Genomic DNA, 16,745 nt, shown 5'->3' on the forward strand with positions numbered 1-16,745 from the left:
CAAAGTAAAAATATTATGGGTACCTCCCAGTTTCACAATGATATCTTCTAAAGCAATTAGGTCGCATCTAAGCGCAACGTGCGGCTAAAATCTTGCGTCGGCTATCAAGATCAGGAATCATGAACTTTTGGGATCTTTTAAAGATATAAAGGTTTTTTACAACCATAAAAATGATTCAATTTTAAAAATTTTACTGTATTATTCTGAAAGCGGGCTTACTTTGTGTTGTTGCGCTCTCCATTTAAGAGGTCAACCCACAAAAAAGTAGGTCAACAAAGTTTGGGCTGAGCATCCAAAATTACCTATGATATTGCTACAAATGAAGTAAATAAAGATGGAAATATTACTGGGGCTATCGAGTCGATATTTCCCGACTTTGAGCGAGAATTTCGCGATAAAAAGTTAGATTTGTTGTCACAGCCGCCAGGTGTCGCTGCTGCACGACCTGTAAATTGACCCTGCGAGGTCAGTGACCTCCTCTATTCGCGCGGGAAAATGGCTACCGACTACGTCAAGGTGGGTTCGCTTACAAAAATGTCGTTTTGGGCGCTTTTCGTATGGAAATTCGGCCGCCAATAAAATTTATCGTTGTAGAAGAATGTTCTGATTGCATCAGTATTTTGATTTTATCGTAAATCGTCTTCTATTTCGTGAAAAACGGTGTGAAATCATTCCCCACGTGACAGTGCTATGCCCGCGCTTGAAACGTTACGCCCATATAAGCCTCTAACTAACGCAAAATTAAAGATATATAAATTTGTCGATCATACAGAAACTTTGAATATATCTTAATCATCAAACGAGGAATGGAGACTTCTATTTGGGAATAAGGTTCCATCTAAACATGTTTAATTCATTGCTGACAAATGCATGTTATGTGAAGAAATTGGGCCCGTTTTAACGTTACATGTGGGTGGTTTTGTAAATATGGCTAGTGACGTCACACAACAAAAGAAAGAAAACACGACGTACTTGTATCAAGGAGGTTTTCTTCCACTGATGATATTAATATTGATGAAAATATGTAGAGATCCCGGCCATGTGGTCCACTGACAGCACTTCCTGTGGTCTCACACTGCAGTTTATGTTCATGGAAATGCTACATGTGGTGTTGATTAGTTACTGTAAATTTAGAACAGTCTCCTGGGAGTCGAATCCGGTCCCGCCAGTGCACAAACCCAACGCGCTAACCACTCAAAAGGCTAAAAGGTCTGGACCAGTTAGACTGGTCAGAAAGTGGCGTTTGAACCCCACTGTTACAAGGCCTAGAAAAGAAAATGTTGTTTCCAGTTACCTGACCAATCCTAGGAAAAACCTAGACTCTACCAGTCTTCAAGTCGGCTACGGAGATTAGGTATTTGCGACTCCCTTCAAACATTTGACTCTATTTGGCCAATTTCTACTATTTTCCCAGCGACCTGTGCTGGTAGAGTCTAGGAAAAACCCGCCGACCTTAGTCTAAGCTTTTTTTATGGGTTGATCGCTGGCAAGGGACGTCAATTTTTTTAAATTTCTTTTTATCACAGTGATGAGAAATTTGTAGAATCGTTTTCAAACATGGTCTCATAATTTCTGTCTCAATAGAAATAAAAACCACCAAACCTAGGTCTTCATGATATTGACACCCTGTTACATTGAGGGCCAAAATCTACAATAGAAAAGGAAGAAAAAAAAAGACTCTCTACTTCCCAAGTCTAACTTTATCAGGATTGTAACCAGAGACATAACATTGTATTCTAAGGCCGCATCAGATTCCTAAAATGGATAAATCCCATCCCTCCCGTGGAAGGGCTAATGTTGGTACATTACGATTACAAGGAATCAGTGGGCCACAATTTTCTGTGCAGTACATTTTGCGTGATGAACTGTTATTGGCAATCCCTAAGGGAACTGTATGTGTGCTAGAGCTTGCCAACATTGCCAATTAACATTTCACCAGCTAAGTGATATATCACAACTAGCATGGCTACAATGTTTGACTGAAACAGCTTCCTTTCAATCAGTTTTGGCTCTTCTAAGTCACTCCTACTCAGGGTTTTTTTTTTCTAGAAAAAGTGAATAAAAGGGAGCAAACACAGGCGAGGCCTCAGAGTGAAAGAAGGCCTTATGGAATTATTCGAAGAATGGATTGCTGAGTGAAGGCAGTATGCTGGATATTAAGCTAAAATCTGAATTCGACAAGGGTGCACTGGGCTGAAACAAGAGGGTGCAGCACCCCTCTTTCCTGATTTAGATAAACGCCTGCTACTGTTTAAGTGTACAGTAATATCAGCCATTTGAGTATTTACGCAATACACTGGAATACACAATCTTGAAGGAAGGTGAAATCTTCCAGAATACAGTGTTTTTTTCCAATGTTTGTTGAACATGCCTTTATCCAAATCATAACAAAAACATTCTGACCACTGCAGTAGCAGAACACAGTGGACTGCTACTACTATATCCAAAAACATAGCAATCTTCAATGTTTACTTATTGAAGAATACTGCATTTTGGTTGTTTTCACAGTTTTTTTATGTATATTCTGGTGTATTCTGGTATTAGTAACTTATCGGACTGCAAATCCAGTTTCATCCAGATTTGCAAACTCTGCTTTGAACGGGTTGACGAGTGTTAATGGTTCACAATCACTCCTATACTAAAGTTTCAGCATGCTTCACCAGTCACAATTTGCAGCAGGTGGAATTTGCAAAATACAAATTACCACTTAGACCCAAATGCATGTACAAGGCCTTCACTAATGCATGTTACATTACTGCAGTGTTAGTGTCACCTGGGTTATCATGTCATTAGAGGCTTACACAGAACTAGCAGTTATTCATTATTGATGAATTATAGCAATGTTTTCCTGATGCCATTCCAAAAATCTCATTGGCCTGTGTATGAAAGAATATACAAATTCCTGTTCTTAGTGTAGTCAGTGTTGAGACACTCTAGGCTTCCAATGTATATGCAAATGTTCATGGCAGTTACAGGTTTAATTTTGGGTAGATTGCTGAGGTCCCACCTGTTAGCATGTCAAAAATCTTATGCAGCTGTTTATGGGGGGATACAGGAATTCCTGTTCCTGTTACTGAATAATTCAATGCATAAATACATATTGATACATATTTATGACCTGTTGATGTTACTTCATTTCATAATGTAAATTACTTCATTTCTTAGTAAATTTGTTTACAGCAGTTTGTAATTTGAAGGTTTGGTTAATCACTTTTGCTTTTCAATGAAAGTTCGGCTAGCAGTACTTAACTGTAAAATTACATCAATTTGGTCATGGAATTGGCACAAACAAGGTGTACGAAAACCCCCATGCTGACCCTCCTGCCATTGTACCTTGAATGTGAGGTCGTACACTGTTGTGAGAGTACAGGAGGGTCTATTGTAGCAGGGATATGTCAGGGCTACAGTACCACAGGGTTTGTGTGGGTTACTTACACATCATGCAGTACAATGTGTTGTTGTTGTAGCTCAGGGCTCGAAATAGTGGGTGCATGTGCACCCAGTGCACCCAAAATTGGAGCTGTGCACCTAATTTTTGACTGTGGGTGCACTGGTGCACCTATATATTTTTGTAGCCTATAGGGTTAAGGTACTATTGTACACTAGTATACAGAATATTCTTGAAATGTAAGTATAAAAAACAGCATGATAGCTTTTTGCTGTACTTTATTTAATGTATTATTTGTTTGAAATTTTGAAGTTAGCTATAGAATAACAGATTGAAGTTCTTGAGAAAGGCAGCAGCGTTAAACTTTGTAATTATGTTCTGAAGAACATTCAACTTTATTTTATCTGGTGCACCCAAAATTCTTTCTGTGCACCCAATTTTTTGAGTTGGGTGCACCAGTGCACCTATTCCAAAAGATGAATTTCAAGCCCTGTAGCTATACCAGCTGACTAAGCTATGGGAGAGAGTGAGAGTGAGTGAGTGATACCAGGATTTTGAATAGTTTTTGTTGTTGCCAGGTTGATTATTATTTATTTACTTATTTAGATGCCAGATGTTGATCGTTGATCCTTCAAGGCATAGAAGAATGCAAGACTGTACCAGGCTACTGATTGGTTGTGAAAGATTTCAGCTACATTTATTTCTAAACAATATAATTTGAACAAATTGAAGGCACTTGTTCTAGATTAACACTTTATTCAGTGTAGTTGTAAGGTACATTTTAAGGCCATCCTAAGTGGGGATATTATCAAGGTATTTATAAACGTCAGTATCTGTGTGATGATGTAATGTTTGTTTGTTGGTATGTTTGTTTGCAGATATCGGATGACGAGAAGGGGTACGACCTCTCCATGTTCTGTGTCCCCAAACACTATGAGGACGACCTTGAACGGGTCTACATTCCGCATGGACTCATCATGGACAGGTGAGGGTCACAGGTTAAAGGTCACAGTCGTAGTGTACTCTGGAAAGACTCTTACATGTAGGTGAAACGTATCGATAATCTTTTATTTTTTTAAATGACATGTAGATGAAGAAAAATAACATTCTATGAGCTCAAAATCTACATGTACAAATTGTGTACTAGTCTTCTTAAAGCATATCTGCAAATGTCTTAAATGTTCATAACTCAACTAACAAATGTGTCACCTTTAAAAGAACGGAGAGACTCGCCCGTAACATCGTGAACGACTTCGGTTACGAGGAGCCGATCGTTGCGCTGTGCGCGAGGAAGGGCGGGTACCGGTTCTTCTGAGACAACTGCGAATGTCTCATGTCAGCTTACAAACATCTCACCTATCTCTTATTACTACAGAACGGAGAGACTTGCGAGGAACATCGTGAACGACTTTGGTTACGAGGAGCCAATCGTTGCGCTGTGTGTGCTGAAGGGGGGGTACCGTTTCTTCGGGGACCTCCTGAACTACATCAGCGCGCTGAACCGCAACACGGATCGCTCCTTCCAGATGAGCGTCGACTTCATCCGGCTCAAGAGCTACCAGGTGGGACAGGTAACTCCAGGTGTTTGGATTACTGCCTCACCTGTGGCCTGGTATCTTTTTTTTTCTTCACTTCTGTTCTGCGTATGCTGTTTGTGCATTTAAGTTCGCATGGTTTTTATTTCACGCTAAGGCGAAAATGGAGTGTTCACGGTGGTTTTAAGTACACGGCAGCGCTATAGTCACATGCTGCTACAGTATCGGACAAAATTTAAGTCAATGGTGAAACGGTTGCCGCGAAACCACCGCAAACATTTCTGCATGATTTACAGTATTTGGCAAGATCATTTTGATGTCAGCAGTATTCAGATGCGACAGATATTAACCATTGAAATAAGAGAAATTCCACTGATGCTACTAGAATGTGGAAGCTTGTAGCCTTTGAATGGTATCTACCGTTCTTCTGCGACAAGATATTAACCATTCACCCTTGAGCTTTATTTGTTTCGCTTTATTCACATTTCTCTTGTTCTGTACTCACAATTCTTTCGTTTCAGTTAATATAGCTTTGTTTTGTTTTGTTTTACTCACATTTATCTTGAAAATATTGGCTGACATATTAACTGGAGATTTGAGCACAGTGTGTATGAAACAAGGTAGAACAACACAATAATTAGTTTGGACATGATGTGCTGCAACAAACAACTGAAGCAAACAAAAGATAATAAAGCTTTCACCGTATTTCATCCACACTGTGTGACAATTTTGTCTCCACGTTTTTCAGAACGACCAGCAGACAGGAAAGATCCAAGTCATCGGAGGAGACAACTTGGAAAACTTGAGAGGCAAGGTGAGGACACGGCTGTACATCATTGCTGCTTTGCCCTTTTGTAGATATTGCTGAAGAATTTGATGTAGTTTTGTCACTTTGTGGTTGAAGGATATGTTTGTGGCCTGTTTTGAATCCTATAGAGTATTAGCATTTAATGTCAAAGCTGCAATGTAATATTACATCAGTGAGTGCAAACGACATATTGTATAGTGTCACATTGGGATGGAAGGTTGTGTTTTTTTTAGTTATATGATCCATTGACCAACTAATAGACTGTTTTGTCTGTATTTCAGAATGTCATGATTGTTGAGGTAAGCTGGCTGGTTTTTTTTACCCCTTTTAGTCAGACTTCTCTTCTGTTTTAAACATTTTGTACAATTTAGGAAATCTGAAGTGGTCAATCCTTTTCCATGACAACGAAATGTTGAAATTTTCGACATCTCGAGATGTTTAATTTTTGCTGACAGAGTTTTTCCTTTACCTACAGGACATCATAGACACGGGGAAGACCATGTTGAAACTCTTGGACCTGGTGAAGGACTATGAACCCAAGAAAGTCAGGGTGGTCAGGTGGGTGGGGTGTTAGGAAACACTGAATGTAATCCCTTCATTCTTGGACATTTTGAATGAAGATTTAGCAAGCGGTCAAGATGAAAACAGAATGCTGGGAGGAAAACTTGCATCTTAGTTCATGTATATTCACTCCCTGAAACTGTCAGTGTGTGCCTGGGTACAGCCCTCAGACTCTGTTTTCATGGTAATATTTCAATTTAGCATGATTTTTGAAGATCTTAGGCCGCACCAATCTAATTTCTTCGTTAACGGATTTTTTTAAAAAGTGTTAAATTCCAAAATCAACATGAAAACAGAATATCAGAGGAAACAAACTTTGTACTTTGATGCACACAATTTCAGGAAGTGAACAGGGTCAGGTGCAAGTTTTCACCCCAGCCTTCCGTTTTTATGATTTTTTTTGCTAACATTAAAAAAAAATCTGTTAACCAAGAAATTAAATTGATGTGGCCTTATGGCATGTAATTATATATTTCTATTTCCTTGTTTGCAGTTTGTTGGTGAAGAGAACGCCCCACAGTGTGGGATACAGGCCCGAATGTAAGTATGGCAGCAACATTTCTAGCAGGAGTTCTGCTTTTACGTAGATAGCTGTAAACAACGCTTACAGTCAGTACTGACTAGTAAGTATCCAGTGCCTGCTCAGACAAAACAAGAAATAGTCTTGTCTTGACCAGACTTGTCAACCTAGAATTGAGGGGTTCAAAAATTATTTTTCCCTAATGCTTACAGTCAGATGTGCAAAGGTTAGGTGCCGTGTGACAGGTCATTCAGCGGTGTATTGTAACCAGCTGTCATACAGATATTAGATACAGAAGCTAGTGTGTTACGCTGAAGGGTAGTTATAACGGCTATACAGATACAGAAGCTGGTGCGTTATGATAAAGGGTGGTTATACCGGATAAACAGATACAGATCTAAATACATATTATGCCTTCTGATTGATGTATTGATTTATAAGAAATATGTGGAACATGATTATGTTGATATGGTCTTCTTGCTCAAAGTATTTATAGCTCATTAGTTATAGATGTTAGAAAGGATAGGTTATGAAGATTGGCCTAATAGCACCGTACTTCTCTAAAATCTATGTATGCACTGTCAGTTTGGAATGTTGATAAAGTCTAATCTACATGTATGTGCACGACGTATTAATATAGATAGAGAGAAGCCTGCCATTTATGAGAGCAAATGATATGAAACTCAACTGTATACCTAGCTACAAGTTGAACTGTTTCCCTCCCAACATGTTTTCCCTGAGATTTCAAACTTCCAAGTTCAAAATGACTTCATTCTATGGCCTCCCTTTCTGACTAAGGTAGAGTTTTTCACATTAGTCAACATGAGTGTTTATTTGGGTCTGTTTGTCAAGCCATCTAAAACTCAACTGTATATCCAGAATCAAGTTGAACTATGGCTCTCCCAACATGTTTTCCCTGAGATTTCAAACTTCCAAGTTCAAAATAACCTTCATTCTATGACCTCCCTTTCTGACTAACCCAGAGTTTTTCACATTTAGTCAACATGAGTGTTTATTTGGGACTGTTTGTCAAGCCATCTAAAACTCAACTGTATATCCAGAATCAAGTTGAACTATGGCTCTCCCAACATGTTTTCCCCGAGATTTCAAACTTCCAAGTTCAAAATGACCTTCATTCTACGGCCTCCCTTTCTGACTAAGATAGAGTTTTTCACATCAGTCAACATGAGTGTTTATTTGGGACTATTTGTCAAGCCATCTAAAACTCAACTGTATATCCAGAATCAAGTTGAACTATGGCTCGCCCAACATGTTTCCCCTAAGGTGTCGAACTTCCAAGTTCAAAATGACCTTCATTCTACGGCCTCCCTTTCTGACTAAGGTAGAGTTTTTCAGAGTGTTTATTTGGGTCTGTTTGCTGAAGCCACGGGCAAGGCTAGCCCAGCCCAGCAGTTAAACTATAACTGGCGCCCGGCCCAGTTTATATATAGCCTCCTCCCACTAAGTCTACGGAAGTGGGGGCCAAATTTAGCGCAGCGGGACAAAAATACCGCGGGGACGGGGGCCGGTTTTGTCTCTGCATTCCTGGTGCGGGTGGATGTGTCACTCTAGAGGGGTGTGTGTGCCGGGGGCAATATAAGCACAGGGAGGGGAGACAGGCGGAGTTTGGGTCGGGAATAACTGCAGAGGGCTGGGCTATATTGTGAAGGCATAGCAAGGAGAGGGATTTTTGTGTGTGGATTCTTTCAGTTATTGTGAGTATCTGGCAAATAAGTTTCTATCTTAGAACGTTAATGAAAATGTGTAGTTTCAACTTCAAGATTTGGTGTTTACTTTGGTTTGATATGAAATTATTAATTGATAACTGGAGAGGGCTGGGCTATTCAGTATTGTCAAGGCACTGGGCTGAAAGAAGGATTTGTCGTGCAATTCTTTTTATTATTGTGAGTATCTGGCAAATATGTTTCTATCTCAGAAATAATTGATGAAACTGTGCAGTTTCAACTTCAAGATTTGGCCGTTTATTTTGGTTTACCGGTATTGTGAAAATATTGATTGATAACTGGAGGGCACTAAGCTATTGTGAAGGCAGAGCGCTAGCTCGGAGAATTTTTTTGTGTGGATTCTTTCTGTTATTGTGAGTATCGGGCAAGTTAATTGTTGTTGATGGAAATGTGAAATTTGAACTTGTTTGAAGATTTGGCATTGAATATGGTTTACTTGGATTTAGGACAAAAATGTTGATTGATATTGATATATTGAGGGTGCTAAGCTATTGTGAATGCAGAGCGCTAGCTGAGAGAGGGATTTGTTGTCTGGATTCTCTTTGTTAATGTGAGAACAATTATCAAGCAATTACCTCTTTAAGAAATAGTTGATGAAAATGTGTAGTCTGAACTTACTGTAACTTAGATTTAAGATGAACATTTTGAAGTTAGTTGGTATAACTATATATAAGAAGGCTCCTACTAAGTTCTAGATATGTCGCATGCCAGAAAAATGTTTTGAATGCTGTTATTGTTTCAGTAGATGACAGGGTGTTTATGGATATGAAATTCAGACAATGCCCATGATCATTCTGTTATCAAGTCTGAACTTAGGTGAGAACGGATGAGTTCATTAATTAAGTAGTATTTGAACCATTGATGCTTCATGCATTGATACAAACATTCTCTCCCAGATTTCAGACCCAAAGATTTGTTACACAGTGCAATAGTTACTACTACAGTACTACTCTCGTCCAGTCACAGCCAAAAGACAGCGGATGCTACCCGAAACATCTGACCAACTCCAAAATCTATCCAGTTGCTTGTCAATGAGTAACTGTTTTCTTGCATTAGTTATCAGTCTGTTATGTTAGTGGGAGTAGGGAGTGAATATCGGCACGTAGCTGTTGAAGTGTTCTGCGTGGAAAGTGTAACAATATCAGTTATAGATGGCATCAACTCTAAAATCTATCCAGTTGCTTGAGTGACTGTTCTCTTGCATTAGTTTCCAGTCTATGTCAGTGGGAGAAGGGAGTGAATATTGGCACGTAGCTACAGCATTCTGCTGGAATGTGTAACGATATCAGTGTTACTTACAGACGTCATCCTCTGACTACTTTTATACACGATGACAGGAAGTTACAAGAATGTATCCTGTGTGTCAGAGTGGCTACGTGTGTGTGGAAAATACATGTGGTGAAGGCATTATAGAGGGATTTATAGATTAAAAGTGCTGAATTCAATATGACAACTAATCTGCCATATTCTCTGACATAACTGTGTGACCCAGACTTCCAAAGAGATGCATGTTTGTTACTGTTATGGTTAGTAGTACGTAGCGGCCCACCCTGGCACAAAAGTACCACCAATTACAAAATTTGATACACTTTTGATATGAATATAACAGGCCCTCAAAAATTTTTCTTACAAATAATTTTAAAGGTGTGTGTGTAAGGTTGTTAAGGTAATGGATGTGCTGAACTGAAGATATGAATGTGTGATATGGTATGATGAAGTGAAAATTAAGAGGATTCTTTTCAGAATAGGTAGAAAAAATATGTAAGGGGAGACTGTAGTACCAAGGACGTGCACCTTAACTTCTACCTTGTAGTCCATCTACATGTAGTTCTTGGACTCTCTAACTGTTTCCTTCTGTCCATTTTCAGACATCGGATTCGAGGTTCCCAACAAGTTTGTGGTCGGCTACGCCCTCGACTACAATGAGTTCTTCAGAGACCTCAATGTGAGTATTTGTTTGTTTGTTTTGTTTTGTTTGAACCTTTGTTTATTCATGATAAGCTCAAACCGGCAGGCAGGCCACTTTTCATTGAGGTCCTGAGGGAAGAGGTAAGGTCACAATTAACAGGGATACACAGTCATTTGAGTCCTAATAACTCTATCAACATTGGCATGACGGATACACGGAGTAAAACAGAGTACTTAGTGGAATTTAAACTATGCTTAAAGTGTGTGTTACGTCGAAGGATGGTTGTTATACCGGCTATACAGATACAGACTCAATGCTTTGGTTTTAACCTTCTGAATTTCATAGTGATGAAGTAGAATAAATCTTCCTTGTACATGTATCATCCTGTAAGGTGATGATTATCTTTTGTAAAAGTGGCTGGGAGGGTGCCTAAAAAAGGAACTGATCAGTTAAGCAGTTTTTACCAACTATGTACACAATTTGCTTTCAGAATCAGCTTCACATGATGATTCCGTGTATGCCAACATTCCTCACATAACTTGTAACTTTGGTGAAGGACCGCAAAAAAGTCAGTTCCGGATAGCAGGAAGTTTTTGCAAGACATTCCAAATACAGATAGCTAGAACCTTGTACTTGATTGAATAGGCCAGCCCTTGGGTCCTAAAGCGGATATCTGTTACCGTTGACTTTATAAAGGGAATATCATGCAAAACGTACAAGTTATGGAATTGTACAAAAGACAACAAAACACAAAAGTAAAAAGATTCATTTTTTGTTCATTGAGATTTGGGTTGCGGCGAGGTCGCCAACGTGTCGCGGTCCAGCTAGATATCCACTGGTGTTCCCTTACAACCTTTCTGAGAAAGACCCCTCCTAGCTGTTTTCCATACCTCGCTGTAGACAGTGTTGAACTGGGTCATGTGTTACTATATATGTGCTGACTGAGCCACCTCCCATGGGCTGTGTCCCCAAACATGCCGGGCGACGGTCAACATTGGGATCCCGGGTGGCTTCAGTTCAAGGCATGTCCATATACATGTACCTCAACTGGTACCGGGTAGCAGCCTCACATTTTTTTTTTTTTTTATTCAGAAAACAAGATACACATGGACATGGACATAGTGGCGCTACACTCAAGAACATAGACTTATTTTACAGCGCCACAGAAAAACTAAATAAAAATAGACATAGACAATGACAAACTTAAGCCAGTTTCTGAACAAACGTAACAGAAATAAGATAAGATATGACTAAAGTAATGCGTATCAAATTAACGATAGTGAGTAACAACGTAACTGAATATTTAAATACACAAAGTGATTGAAATATGAAATACATAATACATACAACTGTACCGACCCTTGATTTTTAAAGGTAATATTCACAGATGATTCAAGGCGATTCCAAGTAGAAGTACTTAGAACCTCCCTGAATCATCTATAAAGTTTTGTGTCATCAGCAGTAAAGTTTTGTGTCATCAGCAATTTGAGCCAATTTGAGCCTCACAGTTGAGCTCCTGGTTCCAGTATTTAGTTGAGAAGTGGGAGATCCTGGTTCAAACTTGGGCAAGACATCTCAGCTAGGGCTGTACCGTCTTTCTAAAGTGAAGTAAAGAGAAATGAAACGGGGGTTCCATGTTTCGGTCAACATTGGGATCCAAATACTGCCGGGTTGATTCAGTTCAAGGAGTATACCTGTAGCTCAACTGGTAGCAGCTTCACAGTTGAGCTACTGGTTCTAGTTGCTAACTGGGAGACCCCGGTTCAATCCCGGGTAGGACATCTCGGTTGGGGCTGCACCGTCTTTCTAAATGGACATAAAATGAGGGTCCCATGTTTCCACCCACTCATTATGTAAGAGCCCAATTTGATGTTGCTTTTCGTTGTTTATCTGTCATTTTGAGCTTACAAAAATACAATTTCAACATGTCATGAAGTTCTGATTTTTTAACAGACTTTGTGAATTTTTTGTCCGGCCCGGGATGGAAGGATGGTCATGATCCCAATGTTTCCAAATATACTTTGGGGCCACTGCAGTATTGGAAAATGATTTAGTTAGAACTTATATTAAACTAAGTGGAATATCTTGGAACATGCCAGACTCTATTCAACATCGGACCAAAGGCTTCCAAACACTGCAGGGTTTCTTCAGTATACAGCTGGAAACAACTTGAAATGTTGGTCTTCCAAACGGGTGCCACCAAAAAAAAAGTATCATTTTCTCGTTAGGCAATTGTTAGAAAATACTCACTGAGGTGTTTTTGTTTAAAAAAAGTATAATACATGGATGTATGTTGATGTTGTGGAGGACATGTACTTATTTGTTATTACTTCCTGAATTTTATGGCCAGCTGCCAGAAGAATGTATAAAATGTATTTGTAAACCTGGAAAAGAGCCAATATGATGTCTTATGGGCAAACACAACACTCCTCCAAAATTCCCTTCCAAAAAAGTATACAATGTTCAAGTCTATACCGACACAGTTTGGTAATCTGTTTATTACAGACTTGACTCATGATTTGTAACCTACATTTTTGCTCTATCAGTCGTGGTTGCCAAATGACACATTCACAAAATACGCAAGTGAAATAAAACCACCCTTGGAAGCTACCAAAGACGTAGAGTGACGTAGATACTGGAGTTATTTGAGTCGGTAGACAAACAACCGACTTGTAAAAATAGACCTTAGTTTGGACAGAGGCTCCAAAATTAGCTGTACGTGCGTCGGTCAAACTTGTAAATCTTCCCCTCATAAATAATGGCACGGTCCAAAAGGGCCACACCCTACCTAGTGAAGACACATTTGACATTCAGAATTTTGGCAATAGTAAAATAGATATTAATTCAAAAGAAACTTGTTTTTGTGTTTTTAAAAGATACCAACTCCTCATGATTTTAAACTGAAATGATGATAAATGTAAGGATAACATCTTCAAAGACACTGAGATTTATAAATTCTTGTTGTGAATTCTTTCACCATTTTTTACTTGATCTTGGTCCTCTTCAAGATCTTGTTTTTTTGACATTATTTTACTGTACTGTAAGTCTTATGAAACCTGAAATGGGAACAAATGAAGTCAAGATTTGCTGTAGTTTTCTATAACTATCAATGGTCCAGAAAAATGATGATAGGCTGGCCCCTGAACAAGGCGAGTCATGACACCAACCAGGTTTAGCATCTGACCAAAATTGTTAAGTTTTTTTTTTCAGTTTTCATACATTTACTTGGCTGGTGTTTACTTGTATTTTGTTGAGATCAAGGTACTTTTCTTAAACTTCTCCCTGCTGCCTAACTCTGTAACCAATAGAAAATGGGGTGCCAAATGGCTACTTCAGTGCGGAATATTGGAGAGGGAGCGTGTAGCAGGCAGAAGTGGTGACACGAGAAGAAGAAGAAGTGTGCTAAAGGTTAAAGTGTTAGCATATTTCTGTGGATTGATGTTGAGGTCTTATTTCTTATTTTTCAGCACGTTTGTGTCGTCAACGAGAAAGGAAGGGAAAAGTACGCCATCCCTAAAAAGGACTGAGGAATTGTCCCGTCACTGCGCCCATCCCGATCGCCACGACAACAACCATCACCATAACAACCATCGCCATAGCAACCAAGTTTCCACCTGGCCACAGGACTGTACCGAGCTATCGGGTTCCCATGACAACCAACGGTGTGGCCACGCCCAGGAAGCGAAGACATCGATTTCAAGAAGGACCAACTTTTTCCACATCGGCATCACGGCAGGAAGCAGGGCGGTTGCGAACGTTCGTAGCCGGCAAGTTAGAATAGTCAGCCCCAACCAGCAGATCTCAATCATAACGCCCAAACAGCAGATTAGAATAGTCAGTCCAAGTTCGGGGCAAAGCGTTACGAGTAGTAGTAGTAGTAGTAGCAAGGAGGAGGCTCAAGTTCATGTGCAGAGAACGGTGTTGATCCAGCCTAAACAGAGTGTGAGAATTGCGAAGCAGAATTGTCAGGGGAAGGAGGAAAGCGGATCTAGAAGTGGGAGTGTCTCGTACAGGTTTGTGAAGAAAGCGTCGAACGTAACCAGATTTACCAAAGAGACAACGAGACAGTCGGGAGGAGGGAGCGTCGTTATGAGGTATCCATGGGGAAAGGTCAACATCACGCGTACCGGCGGACAGACCCGGAATATCGTGTTAAGCAACGAGGGTAGGACCGACGATCGCTCCGTGGTGACGCGCACCAATCCTGAAGAGACGGCAGAGGAAGGAAGGGAAACAGAGTCGCAGAGAACAGTAGAAAGACTAGAGGAGGGGACGGGAGGGAATGTTGTAAACAGTGAAGGGTCGGTGCAGAGAAGAAGGGTGGGTAGACCTCAGGGCGGGCCCAGGTTTGTGTCCGTCATGTATTTCCAGACGACGCCGTGTAAATACAGAGGCAGGAAAGTTAAGCAAGGTTCCTGAGGGGGTACTTTAAATGCAGAATTGTTCGCGGTGGTTTTATGTTTGCGTTTTTTGCGGTGACTCTATGTTGGGAACTTAACGAACTTAAAACCACCGTGAAACTATGACTGTGACACTACTATTGATTCAAACGTGAAGACCACTACGATCACTCCATTTTCTCCCTACCACGAAATAAAGACCACGCGAACTTAAATGCATTTACAGTAACTTCTTAGTGAGGCAGATACACGTAGGTCATAATCTACAAGCAGATATATTTGATTGATTGATTAAACTTTGGCAAAGATAGTATACAAAGGGCAAAAGCGGTATCCATTTTGCCCCCGGTCAATTGGATGCTGCTTTTGCCCTTTGGATACTGTCTTTGACACCAGCAAGTCTGCACGGAGATTAGATACCTGTAGTTCAAACCTGTCATGAGACAAATTGTTGGACAAATTCATTTAGGAAAGTTTAAGGATTTCTCCTCATGTGTACACTACTTGTTGAGGCTCTTCTGCACAGCCAACTCTGTACTTTAAGTGACCACTAGTTTGTACAAGGGTTTCTTGCGGATAACAGATTTGTGTACATGTTAATCTACACAGTAGGATGTGAACTCTAGAATACACTGTAAATGCTACTATGCTGCCATTCTTAGACTTGTTAATTACTTCACACTGAAGAGTGGCCATGAAATAAGGATGTCATTGCAGAATATGTTTCAGTTTCTTTCTCATTTTAGGTAAAAATTGCTATGCATTTATCTTTACTTTGATGCAGGGATTCGTATGACATTTGTGTATAAGTTATATAGAAACATTCTTGTAACATAGAATGTTGCCAATAAGTTTATTAAAGTACATTCTCTATGTACCAAATGTTACAGTTTTGAGATGTAACAGATTAGCCAGTTACTTTGGCCACAAGTTAAGCAGTGAATGGTGCACTGTAGCTAGTCAAACTATCAGACTGTTTTTGTTGTTGGTTTTGAAACGGGTAGTTTCCCTATCACATGATGGTAAATAACGTTTACCATGATAGTTAAAAAGGATACGACTGTAGAAATGTATTTAGATATGTGAGAAGAGAAGTAAGGTAAGAGTCATTTTAATTCTTTGAATCTAGAATCTTGGTTACTACAAGTCCTTGGTTACTCAATGTGCTTTTCTTTTATTCTAGTTAAGATTAGTCTATTACTAGTATTTCGAGGTCTAGCTCTCCAAAATGTCCAGTAGAGACTTATACCGTCCTTAGACAGGGTTGAGATATTTTAAGTTTGATTGAGAATGATAAAATTTAGCATGTTTTCTTTGAAGGTGTGCCAGATTTTGTACCATGTTGGAAGGAAAGCTGCCTGAGTTGTCATTAAAGTTACTGTCTGACTTTCTACTGGTCTGGTGGTTTTAAATCATGATCCTGTAAAAGAAATGTAGATAAAGCTAGTCCCATAGCCTTTTCACCGTGGCCTTTTTGAATCCGTAACAAGGGAAAGTACCACACGATATTGAAAGGTGAAGTCCATTCCTCTATTTCCATCACCTGTTACCTCCCCAGCCGAAGCCAGGTACCCATTTTACACCTGGGTGGAGTGATAAAAGTTAAGGGCACAACAATGGTGGTATGTTGGATTCGAACCCAGGCCCTCTGGGTTTAGGCCAAACACCCTAACTGTTATGCCAACACGAACCATGTGCCAAAACCATAACTTAATGATTAACTTAGAGGTAGAAGAGGTCTCAACAGTTGCCTGAATACTTTCTAGTGATGTGAGCTGGTTAAGACTAAGACACTGACAGATTTCAAGAAGTGCTGTTAAGCAATGCTGTTCTCTTTCGCATTTCTGTGTTGTGTTGTTGATACCGTCAACTTTCCTTG

General features: G+C 39.8%; 2 protein-coding genes across 4 annotated transcripts in view; one reads left to right on the forward strand and one right to left on the reverse strand.

The window, feature by feature from the left end:
• The window catches only part of LOC136446808 (neurofilament heavy polypeptide-like), a 57,716-nt gene extending 56,665 nt beyond the window's left edge, over positions 1–1,051 (reverse strand). The window contains exon 1 of the mRNA XM_066445400.1: positions 973–1,051. The gene's annotated coding sequence lies outside the window, so the exon portion shown is untranslated. The remainder of the gene's footprint in view (positions 1–972) is intronic.
• On the forward strand, positions 406–15,698 carry LOC136446813 (hypoxanthine-guanine phosphoribosyltransferase-like). 3 transcript variants are annotated; one of them, XM_066445409.1, is made up of 9 exons: positions 406–516; positions 4,267–4,373; positions 4,764–4,959; positions 5,672–5,737; positions 6,013–6,030; positions 6,207–6,289; positions 6,786–6,832; positions 10,426–10,502; positions 13,934–15,698. In XM_066445409.1, the coding sequence occupies exons 1-9, from the start codon at positions 496–498 to the stop codon at positions 13,991–13,993; spliced, it is 675 nt and encodes a 224-aa protein (XP_066301506.1). In that variant the 5' UTR covers positions 406–495; the 3' UTR covers positions 13,994–15,698. The 3 variants fall into 3 exon arrangements, with proteins under 3 accessions (XP_066301506.1, XP_066301505.1, XP_066301507.1); XM_066445408.1 differs by lacking the exon at positions 406–516 and adding an exon at positions 3,378–3,416; XM_066445410.1 differs by lacking the exon at positions 406–516 and adding an exon at positions 3,378–3,416 and having other exon boundaries at positions 4,764–4,950.
• Positions 15,699–16,745: the final 1,047 nt, after the last annotated feature.

This window comes from Branchiostoma lanceolatum, chromosome 13 (genome assembly GCF_035083965.1).
Source record: "Branchiostoma lanceolatum isolate klBraLanc5 chromosome 13, klBraLanc5.hap2, whole genome shotgun sequence".
In the NCBI taxonomy this organism is placed as follows: domain Eukaryota; kingdom Metazoa; phylum Chordata; class Leptocardii; order Amphioxiformes; family Branchiostomatidae; genus Branchiostoma; species Branchiostoma lanceolatum.